This window comes from Acartia tonsa, chromosome 2 (assembly GCF_053477335.1).
Source record: "Acartia tonsa isolate MP-2025a chromosome 2, ASM5347733v1, whole genome shotgun sequence".
NCBI classification, from domain to species: domain Eukaryota; kingdom Metazoa; phylum Arthropoda; class Copepoda; order Calanoida; family Acartiidae; genus Acartia; species Acartia tonsa.
Window position 1 is genome coordinate 32834041 of NC_137261.1, and position 12054 is coordinate 32846094.

General features: G+C 31.6%; 1 protein-coding gene across 1 annotated transcript in view; it reads left to right on the forward strand.

The window, feature by feature from the left end:
* The window catches only part of LOC145311355 (transmembrane protein 145), a 28644-nt gene that overhangs the window by 14754 nt on the left and 1836 nt on the right, over window positions 1–12054 (forward strand). The window contains exons 12-17 of the mRNA XM_080150543.1: window positions 2254–2345; window positions 2801–2864; window positions 10591–10683; window positions 11006–11085; window positions 11545–11593; window positions 11932–12035. Coding sequence (XP_080006669.1) covers window positions 2254–2345; window positions 2801–2864; window positions 10591–10683; window positions 11006–11085; window positions 11545–11593; window positions 11932–12035 — 482 coding nt within the window. The remainder of the gene's footprint in view (window positions 1–2253; window positions 2346–2800; window positions 2865–10590; window positions 10684–11005; window positions 11086–11544; window positions 11594–11931; window positions 12036–12054) is intronic.

Sequence of the window (12054 nt, forward strand, 5' to 3'; positions counted from 1 at the left end):
ATCCCTTTTAATTCCTGATTTTGGCGTGATTTTTATGTGACGGCATGGGTCAAAAATGTTTAACATCAAAGACAATTTATAAATATAGAATATCTATAATACAAAGTAGAACGATGTCCGTCTGTTTGTTTGTAGCGAAGGATCTCGCTAACCGCTGAACTGATCGGGTTCTCCTTTACAGGGTAGCTTCTCATAGGTCCCGGGAAGGTTTATAACTATTTTCTTAGGGGGTGGGACATCCCCAACCCCCCTAATTTTTTTTTTCTTTTTAAAACTAAAATTAAAATAGTGGGCTGGACTACCCCCCCAAGAATTTTTTTTAAAATTCTTTTTTTAAATCTTAAATACGAAATTTTGGTTTGATCAAACCTCTTGGTGCCCAAGCCCCTAGAGGCTAGGGGCGAAGCCGCTAGTGTAATATAAAAGATTTTAAGAAAAAAAATAATCAGGGACCGCTGAACCGATATGGTTCACTTTCATAGTGTAGCTTCTTACAGGACATGGGTAGGTTTATTGCTATTCTAGGGAAGGGTACCACCGTCCTCCTAAGATAAACCATTCCTTGAAAAAATAACCCTTTAAAAAATCGAATGAAAAATGGGGGAGGAGTGATTTGTTTTTTACTTTTTCATTTTAAAAATAATATAAAAATGGAAGGGTTAAATCCAAACCACATCCACCTCAAGTACCCCTGGAGACCTCTAGGAGCGTAGCCGATAGTTTAAAATAAAACACCAACAGGCAACAATAAATCAAAATTCTTACAAATCTAAGCATACATAGTCTATGGTCTTTGTGTGTGTTCCGACCCATGCCGTAAACGCCCAACTAGCCACCTAGCCAAACAGTTTTTTTTTTACTTATTTCTTTATTATAAAAAGCTATCTTTTAAAAAAATATATTTTTTTACTATGCTATTATAGTAATTGTATGGTTCTTTTACAATTTATCTTCGTATGAGACCAATAAAGGTTTAAAGCTATTTGGGGGAAGAGTACTACCACATTCTTAAGAGAAATTGCCCTAGAAAAATGAAATAAAAATTAGGGTGGGGAGACTTTCCCCTCTTTTCATTAATATGTCTATAGCATAGCAGTTAGTTGATCATTAAATTTAAAAGCATTTTTAGTTTTCACATTTATTAACAAAAAGCTGGCTATTTTAAATGGATGAAAAAATTCAGAGTTATAAAACATCAAAATTAATATCATTGTTCTGAAATCCTATCAATTCAATTACCAAACAGAAAGGTTTTCCTGTCTGAAGCTTAAGATCCCAGGAATGGGTGGTCTAAATAGCAAGAATATGCTACATTTTGCAACATTTAGCTATGTTTAGGACAGAAAAGCTGCATTTTGAAAGATTTAGCTATGTAAAGGACATAAATGCTATGTTTTGCAAGAATTTGCTATGTGAAGGACAAAAAAGCTAAGTTTTCCAATAATTTGCTATGTTTTGCAAGAATTTGCTAGGTTTTGCAATAATTTGCTATGTTTTGCAAGAATTTGCTATGTTTTGCAAGAATTTGCTATGTTTTGCAAGAATTTGCTATGTTTTGCAAGAATTTGCTATGTGAAGGACAGAAAAGCTAAGTTTACCAAGAATTTGCTATGTTTTGCAAGAATTTGCTATGTTTTGCAAGAATTTGCTATGTTTTGCAAGAATTTGCTATGTTTTGCAAGAATTTGCTATGTTTTGCAAGAATTTGCTATGTGGAGGACAGAAAAGCTAAGTTTTCCAAGAATTTGCTATGTTTTGCAAGAATTTGCTATGTGAAGGACAAAAAAGCTAAGTTTTCCAAGAATTTGCTATGTTTTGCAAGAATTTGCTATGTTTTGCAAGAATTTGCTATGTGAAGGACAAAAAAGCTAAGTTTTCCAAGAATTTGCTATGTTTTGCAAGAATTTGCTATGTTTTGCAAGAATTTGCTATGTTTTGCAAGAATTTGCTATGTTTTGCAAGAATTTGCTATGTTTTGCAAGAATTTGCTATGTGAAGGACAAAAATGCTATGTTTTGTGAGGTTTTGCTATGAGAAGGAAAGAGAAGCTATGTTTTGCAAGATGAAGGACATAAGCAGCCTTCCTAATGTAAGAATTTGTTAGACAAAGGACATAAGTCACCTCCCTTAAGTTAGATTTTGTTAGATGAAGGACATAGGTAGCCTTCCTTAGACCAATTTCCAGTGACTTCTGTCCTAATTAGGAATGACTTTGTTTTCTTTCCATGATCCAATATTTCTTTTTGGTTTTAGGCTATTTTTGTAGCTGAGCAGATGTACTTTGACCCAGGTTCAGTTCTGTATCTATATGAGAGTGTTTGGGGTTATGTACTTGTTATTTTAAGGTAATCAATATGACAAATTGTTATCGTAATAAATAGTTTTTCGAGAAAATTTAACCATTTGCAAACTTTCTTTTTAAATAATTTTTTTTTTTTTTCTCTCTTCTCCCTAAAATCTTTCATCAGAATAGCTGTTGATCTAGGCAAAAAAATTTTGCTTCACAACTTAATGTATTCAGCACTGTTTTTGCGTTAAAAGATTATATCTTTTCCATTGAAGCTTAATATAGAGCCTATAAAAATGACGTTATACTGGCCTACCATAGGTCAAATAAAATATATACTGGCCTGCCATTAGTAATTTAGTCTGTGTATCGGCCTATCGTTGGTCATTTTTATTGTATGAACTCATTTTTTAAAAAGGCCAAAGAGCCTCTTTTCTATTCTCCCGATTGTTTAGCTATTTTTAAAATGATATAACATCGCCCCTGATTGGCATAAACGTTCTTTTTTTTCAGAGTTGTTGGCTGGGTAATGTTCATATACGCGACTTTCTTCACTCTAAAGCACTACCCAGAAAAGGTTAGGAATTGATTTATAACTCTAGATGGGCAATCGACACAGAGAAGTGTCAAGTGTAAATCCATCTCTTCTTGGGGTTTTCCTTTCCCACTTATCCTCTCGTCCTTCCTTTCTAGACGTAATTTGATGACGTCACACATGACACTTTTCGGATCTACATGTCGATCGCCCGTATCCGTCAAAATTAAATAGAGAGTCCTTGCAGACGACGAACATTTTTGTTTATAGTTAGTAACATTAATTATTCCAATACTATGTGCAAGGAAAATTTTGGTCCATATAATTTTCTGAAAGATAAGCTTCTTCCTAAGAAATTCAAAGATTATATTAGCTGATTTGTTATTATATTTGTTTTGTCACATTTGCTATAAACAAATATATGCGAAGATATTTTAACATTGTATAATTTACCCAAGCAAAGCTTTCTCCTAAGAAATTCGACTATTTATAGCAGGCTTATTATACGATTGTTCCTCTACTATTTTCCTATTGGCTTATTTTACCAAGTAGGAATCTAAATCTTCTATATTTATTAGGTTAGTTATATTATTTCTATCAAATGTCACTAAAAAGTCAAACTGCATCTAACTATTACAACTACTAGCACTAGTGTAAGTGAAACTGGATTTATGCAGCTTGCTAGGATTTTTAAATGTATTTGACACATTGAATATGAGATAACTACAAAAAATATCTCTTCATGTTTATATTTAGTAGCGAAGCTACTCTATAATTTGAAATGTCCGTCTGCATGTCCGTCTGTCTCTCTGTCCGTCTGTCTTAGTTTGGGGGAAACGAGATTTACTCGGCTCCTATAAAAGATAAAAGGCTGAAATTTTTTGACAACATTCCCATTATTAAGGAGCACAATTAACTATAAAACATCAATGGCGGTCGGACCGGCATTTTAGCAGGTTTTATGCTATTTTAGTATTATTCACATTTTTCTCCATACCTTTGGTGTTTATGGTCCGATTTCCAAAATTTTTTCAGTTATAGATATCAAAATTAAATTTCCTGTCGTTTAAAGAAAATAATAATGACGGTCAGAATGTCTTTTTGCAGGTTTTTTGGCTATTTTAGTATTTTTCACATTTTTCTCCATACCTTTGGTGTTTCTGGTCCGATTTCCAAAATTTTTTCAGTTATAGATATCAAAATTAAATTTCCTGTCGTTTAAAGAAAATAATAATGACGGTCAGAATGTCTTTTTCCTGTTTTTTTGGCTATTTATAAATTTTTCCCTTATTTTTCCATATCTCTGATGTATTAAGTCCAATTTTCCAAATTTTTAGGTTAGGGTAATAAAAATTAAATTTCCTGTCTTTTTAAGAATACAACCATGGCGGTCAGACTGCCTTTAAGCAGGTTTTTGGCTATTTTTATATGTTTTACATTTTTCCCCATATCTTTGGTGTTTTTGGTTCAATTTTAAAACTTTTTGGGATATCAGTTTCAAAATAATTTTTACCATTGTTATGAGCATCTTTTATGTAATTTACTTTGACCATCATCATTATACAAAATATGTGTTTATTTTCTCCAATAAATTTATTATTGATTTTAATAAATACACTTTAAATCTACTAGTACGTATTCCTATCCATGATTTTTTGTGCATCGCTTCTTATGGATGTTGTCATCCTTGTTTACTTTATAATTGCAAAAACAGGTAAGTCCCAGATATTTGAATTTATGAGAAAATTATGATTTTTTTGCATTCTTACACTAAACCAAAAAAAATAATTGTATGTATCAAATAGAAATGATACTTAAACTTAAAAGTAAAAGTAATTTCTAGAAAATTCAGAGAACAACAGTATAAAGTGTTTAATGAAATAATAAAATAATATCTTTTTGAGAAAATTACAAATACTTGTATACAACGGTATTTTTCAAAGATTTTTAAGTTTTTTTAAATAAATTTTTTTAAATAAAATGAAGAAAACTTTGAAGAGAATAAATTAAGGATGACACAAAGAAGCTAATGATCGAATGGTTTGGATTTATTTGATATTCCCCTTATTTCATAACAATCTTCTGCAAATTAATTCTAGATCATAATAAACACATGTCATTGTTATTTAACAGTATACAGAATATGTATTAAATTATATACTTTGTTCTACAAATTTTAAGAAATATTTAAATTTAGATATTTTCAAATTTTATAACAAATTATAAAACTTTATAAGAATACCTAAAATCATAAATTTCCAAAGTTTTTAGTTGCTGAGAAGAATAATTGTTACAAACTTTAAATCAATTCTTTTCTTTTTAATAACAAGGACAAATTTATTTATACACGTGGAAAAAATGTGTAAAACTATGGTTTCAGTCATAAACTAAAAACTGATTATCTTATAACCTGGTGGAACTATCACTGAGGAAGTTCAAGAGATTTTACTGGGCAAACATAGGATGGTAATTTTGTACCTTTATCATAGCTGCTTTTCTTCCTAATGTTTGTTTAACAATGACAATTATGTTCACTAATGGTGTATCAATAACAGATGAAAACTTTTTTCCAAAAAAATTAAAGTAAATTGTAATACAGAGCTGGATCTTTAAATTGTTTAGTGGTGCGCTGAATCTGGGCGATCCAGTTCACCCCGGTTTGGTGCGGCAATTTCACTCGCTGAGTGCCATTGCCGCGCCAGTACCGTGCCACTGGGCGCGCTTATTCGCCCATTTGATTTAAAGATTGAAATCTAATAATATCTAGGTGCGCCTAACTGGATCGCCCCGATTCAGCGCACCACTAACAATTTAAAGATCCAGCTCAGATCAAATGAAGAAGAACAGTTTTGTATTAATTACATATATAATCAGATATTCTGGGTTTTTTTAAGTAGTCAAGTAGAAGCAGAGATACTGTAAGCGAGTTATGTGCATATGATACAGGGGTGCTTTGGAATCTGTAAAGAGTCTTGTACTTTGTAAGCAAAAGTCATTAAATGAGGCCTTTTTTATTAATCAACTTTATAGGAGTGTTCAATGTATATTTTTTGATGAGTACTAGTAAATTAAAGAGGACCTGCACGGTTGAATTTTAAAAGAAGAGAAAATGTAAAGTTTTGTAGGATCAACATATCATATTACATATTATGTAAATTTAGTTATAGATATATGTACATTGTACAGTACATAAATACCAGGGCTCGACTGTATTGCTGACGCTCATGGTTGCTTTGTTTGAGTTAGGTTTTATTAGGCTGAACTTGCCTAAATCATAATTCTTAGGCTGCTTCTGAGGGTGGATTAGGTTTAGAGTACCTGAAGCTTAGAAAGGCTGAGCTTCCTCGAAGCTGCATGGTTTGTTGCTTCTGCGACTGAAGCTAAATATATATTAAAGCTGCGACTGCAGCATCGTCCCAGTTATGAGGATTTTTAGAGCTGCGACTGTTGTGGCTTCTGTAAACTGCGTGGCTGAATGCAATTGAGGCTGACGTGCCCTAAAGAAAATATAGGCTATGAAATCAGAATAGGTTTCTTTAGTGTGACATACCATCCACACACCAAAAAATTTAACGTTACAATCTTAACTGGAAATCAGATATATTTAGTCGGTACTTCTCTGTACTTCTCTGGCCCCAGAAAGAACATAATATTACCAGTTCACCTTTAGATCATGCGATGACATTTATACAATGATAATCTCAATTTGGCTAAAATACGATTCTGATAATTTAATGCTATAAATTGTCGATAATAAAAGTTTGTACTGTTAATATTTATACGGAAACGATGTCACATATCTGTATATATATAATATTGTTTGAATTGTTGAAATTTATTCGCTATATGTCATCTTTACATTCCGTGTCTAGTCTCTCAATAAAAAAAAATATAAAATATAATTCTTATTTTCTTGCTGGCACATAAACTTATTTAAGATATGATACTTGTAAATTTTACATCACTGTTTACATATGTACTATTGTTACTGTAGGTAACTTCTCTTTACTTTGTTATTAGTCTGCTCTACTGATATATCTACTTATACTAATAATTAATTTAAGTTAGGATCAGCTGTTTACTAAAACATTTTCTGTATCTAGATGGGGTTAGTTATGTTTTTTTTACGATTTCTCTTGAGAGGCTGGTGGTAACCTCCCTCAAAATAGTAATAAACCTTTCAATGACCTAGTAAAAGCTACAACAGACACACAGACATCTTGTTACTTTTATATAAGGATTGAAGAAAATAAATGAAATTAAAAAAATTATGAAACTAATGTCAAGGTGAACGGTTGGTAAATTTTCTAAATCCTTCTGTAATAGGCCTTAATCTCTTTAACATTGGTTTTGTGCATTTTGCACACTACCTAGTCCTACACTAGAGGGTTTCTTAATTCAATGAACGGGATTTTCACTGCCTGCATAGATAAACCAGTAACTTCGTCCAGTGGCGTGCGAAGCACTTTGTCTAGGGGGGGGCATTTTGATTATATATACTAATTTTAAATAAGGGCGTTTTAAGGGGTGGGATTATTTGATAGTGGGCCTTCTAGTCCTTATCTCTTCTTCCCCATCCCTTCCCCCATCCCTATTTCCCATTTATATCCCCCATCTCTTCCCCCCCCCATCTCTTCTCCCCCATCCCTTCTCCCCACCCTGCAATGACCGAAGGGAAGGGAGCTAGAAAGCATCTTTGAAAAAATAGTACAGAAGATAATTTAACCTCCACCCCCCCCCCACCACAAAACATTTTTTATGGATGGAAGGGGATGTTATAAAATCTCAGCAGGAAGGATGAATAACCCCATTAAAAAAATTTTTTTGGGGGGGGAGATAAAAACACTCATTTTGGAAATAATTTACCAAAAATTAACTTAATATGTAAAACTGATTTTAAATATTTCTTAATTGTATGACAACAAGGATGACAACATCTTTAAGTAGCAAAGCACAAAAAATCATTAACAAGAATACAGACAAGTAGATTTAAAGAGAATCTTTTGAAATAAATATATATTTTAGGTAGAAAAAGTCACAAATCCTTTTTCCTGTATGTTGTGTGATGACAGTCAAAGTAAATTACATACTGAATGCTCGAAACAGCGAGAAATTTTATTTTTTTAAATATTATAATCCACAAAAAAATTTATTGTACCATAAAAACCAAAGATATAAAGAACTATGTAAAAAATAAAAAAAATTACTTGTCCTTTCATCTACAGATACAAAAATCTCTTAGAAATATGGAAAACTTTGGGGTATAGTCTCTTTTGTGGCAACGCATCTTAAGGGACATTTCGTCGTATTTTCATAGTAGCTTTTAATAGGTTATTCGAGGTTAAGTTAGGTCAGGTGATTTCCCCGCAGGATTAGGCAATTGGCCCCACAGGAGCTATAAATAGGTGAAAAGCTACTGTGAAAATATGACGAAATGCACCTTAAGAGGCAATGTCACAAAAGGGACTATACCCGAAATTTAAAAGATACAAAAATAGCCAAAAAACGTCCTGAAAAGCAGTCCGACCTCCATTAATTTTTAATAGTTAATTATACTCCATAATGATGGGAATGTTAACATTAAGTTTTAGCCTTCTATCTTTAATTGCAGTTGAAAAAATCACATTTCCCCCTTAGCATGATGTACTGACAGCCATAGTGAATTATAGAGAAGCTAAAAAGTTATATCAAAATATCCTACCCTCTTTAAATGGCACTTTAAAACTCTGTTAATTTTTGATTAAGTGGTGTTTCCAAGGATTTATAAGGGCGGTGCGTGAAGCGCACCTAAAAATATTTACTCCCCCTTTGAACTAAAATCAATTAAAGACAACAAGAGTGGCGTATTTTATCAAGTTAGGAATAAAGAGTGTAGTTAGTTTTAAGGGTTTTTAATGAAAATTGCCATAAAAAAAACATGTCTTTTTGTAAGGGTATGTACACAAAAAAATGATAAACTTATCCTGAAAATAATATGACATCATATAAAGTTATTCATTTAGACAGACATACAGTGTTGAGAAAAAGGCTTAGATAAATATCAACGCTGTTTTTTTTTTTATATAAATAACTTTTTGATTAAATATTTGTTGTTTACACATGTTTTTATAGAAATAAAAACAAAATATACAATGTGATAAAAAGCAGAAACCATTTGGAAGGGCACGAAGCGCAAATTTTTTTCTTCAAATATGCAGGGAGGGAAAGGTTTTTGGGCTATTTATTACACTAGTCCCCAATATTTCATATAAAATTTTCTTATTCGTTGGCTCAACAACTTTGGGGACTTTAATGGAATTTTGATTGGTTGGTTAATTAAGTCGAGTTTCCATACATTTCATCCACTAATTGTAATCTATATAATTACATATAAATTGTACAAAATTTCTTTGGTAAAAAGTTTATATTATACGAAATAAAATACTTCCTATTACCTGGTTTGTTATGTTCAGTGAAAAAAGATTATAACCTAATTTCTACACTAATTAAAAAAATTGGTAAGGTTAAATGAATAGTAACGGTCTGTTTGGCGCGAAGCGCCAAAATTTTTTTTTTTGAGTATTTCTTGATCTTTTTTTTGGAAACTGGGATAGTTTTGCTTTTTGTAGAGTAGAGGGCAAAAAGGGGCATTTTTGTTGACCAGGGGGGGGGGGTAAAATGGGGCATTTTTCAACATTTAGGGGGGGGCAGGGGGGGCGGTGGCTACGGGGGCAGGGGGGGCGTTTTGGTCGCTAGGGGGGGGGCGATTGCCCCAAATGCCCCCTTCGGTTCGCACGCCACTGACTTCGTCCCTAGATACATGCTAATGTATTTTCTGAGTTAGTTTGCTGTACAGTAAAGTCTAAAGATTTTTTTCACATTTCCTGCATTGATTAAATACTCTTTAACTATAAGTTATAATCTAATGCCCAATAGTAACTTGATGCTACCTATGCTCTTTTCAACCTCATAGTCTGGATCAAAACATAGTTTACCATATGGATAGTATTTATATCAGCTAGAGTTAATTTTTGTAAAAAATATTGGATAATGAAATTATCAGTAATTCAAAAAGACCATATTTTTTAAAACTCTCTAACTTACATACAACTAGATCAAAAGATGAATATTCAAGGATGTAATGTAAAGGGATAAGGACTGGTTTGCAATTTGTGAGCAAGTAAAAGAAAAGACCAGTTAAAACAAGCTAACAAGCTTAGATGAAAAACAAGACTGACAACATTTAAAAAAGCGAAGCTCTTATATCTTAAGGAAGAACAAACAAACATTAACACTTGTAAAGGGTCTTAATTTAATAAGCAGAATATTGATTTATAAGTCTTAATAAAATTGTATATAAATTTGTTTAAAAATTGCATACATTTAGGATACTGTCTGTTTAAGGGCATACTTACATTTTTAGGAATTAATTATAGAGATGCTATGCTAAAATATTTTACCTTGTTGTCCTGGGAATCATTGTTCCAAAAATCAGTAAAATAGTAATATTATATCATACCAAAAATTGTTGTCAAATAAGTTTTTAGCGTAGCTGCAGTAGTACAAGATTAGTGTTACCTTTCAATGATATTTAACCTCTTGTTTTATTATTTTTCCTTTCAATAAGGATCTTTTGTAGATCAATTTTCAGATATTAAAGTTTCATCTAAAAAGTACAGGTTTGGGTTGAATTAGTACAGTTTGCTTTTTTCTCAAACTAAAGAATAATACACTAAAAAAGAGTAATAAAATTGTTGTAACTTATATAGAAAAAGTTTAATCTATTTAGGGAGGATTTTACTATCCATTCTTCTGTTTCTACACGCTCTGGTTTATTGCTGGCCCAGTTGTTATTGTACTTGGAAATATGTACATACCAAGGGTAAGTTTTTTTTAAATATAATTTGATACCTTAGGTTGATTTGCTATGGGGAATTTTGTAAATTTTGTTTTTAGATCTGATTTTATTACATTAGTCTTAATTATAAGTTTCATTTTCTTTTTATATTTCACTATTAGAGTATTTTACCTATATATTTTTTATTATCAACTTACTTATTAATTTACAATAATAGTTTAACTTTACAAAAAAAAGTAATTATGGAATTGAATATTGACTGAATGTCTAAACATCTCAAATTGATTCAAATTTAATTTAATGCTGTTTTATTGTATGTTGTGTGTAATTTTGTAATTCCTTTTAGTGGCTGAGAGAGAAAGTAGTATGCTCTGTAGAGCATGGAATTGCCCTTATGGGACATGCTGTATTTCTTCTTCTAACCAGGTAAACTTCGGGATAAAGGATATGGATGTTATATTGTATAGTTTTATCCCTTTTTTTAAAAAAGATATTGGTCATAAAGTAATAAAAACAATTCATGAGCCATGATAAATTTATCTAAATGCATAAACCTAACCTTGTCTTTACCATTAGTTGTTTTACCACTTTTAAAGATCAATAAATTGTTTCCTTAATACTTAATATCCTTGGGTACATGTAAACATACTTAGAAAGTGTATAGAGATGGTTCTACTCTCTTTTTATGGTTTTTGTCCTCATAAAGTAAGAAAAGCTTGACTGAACATTGCATAAGCATACTATGATATAAACTTACACAATATTCGTAAGTAAAAAATGTATAGGATACAAATTTCAATCACTTTTATGAAGACTTTGTGTTTAATGAGAATAAAAAATATAATAAAGATAAAACTAAAAATTTCTATAGTTCTATATTTTCAGACCATCTGCCCACAACAAGAACTTTCCTTATCATGTTAGAACAGCCCAGGTAAATATCTAGAAATCAGAGAAAAAGTCATATTGAACAATTAGGTTCTGATTTTTAGGGAATAAAAAATTGTGTTCCTCCAAAGATAAAATTGAAAATGGAGGCAATGACATCACCACGTAAAATTTTTTTAAAATAAAATATTGATTTCCCTCAAAGTGCCTATTTAGCACTGAAAACCCCATTTTTTTTCATATTCTTAACCCCTGCAGGAGGTACTAACCCTGTTGGGCCTATACCTTCTTTGCTCTGATCCAACAGGAAATACACATTCAAGTGATATTATATTTCTTTCATTCAACATTCAACTACTTTCAAATTATTTTTTTAATATGTAGATTGGTATCATGGAAGCCCAATCCTCAAACACAGGACTAGGGCCTCACACATTGGACAAATTTGGACACCATGGTTATGAGGCACAGTATATACAAAGTAGCAGGTTAGTTTTAAACTTTCAT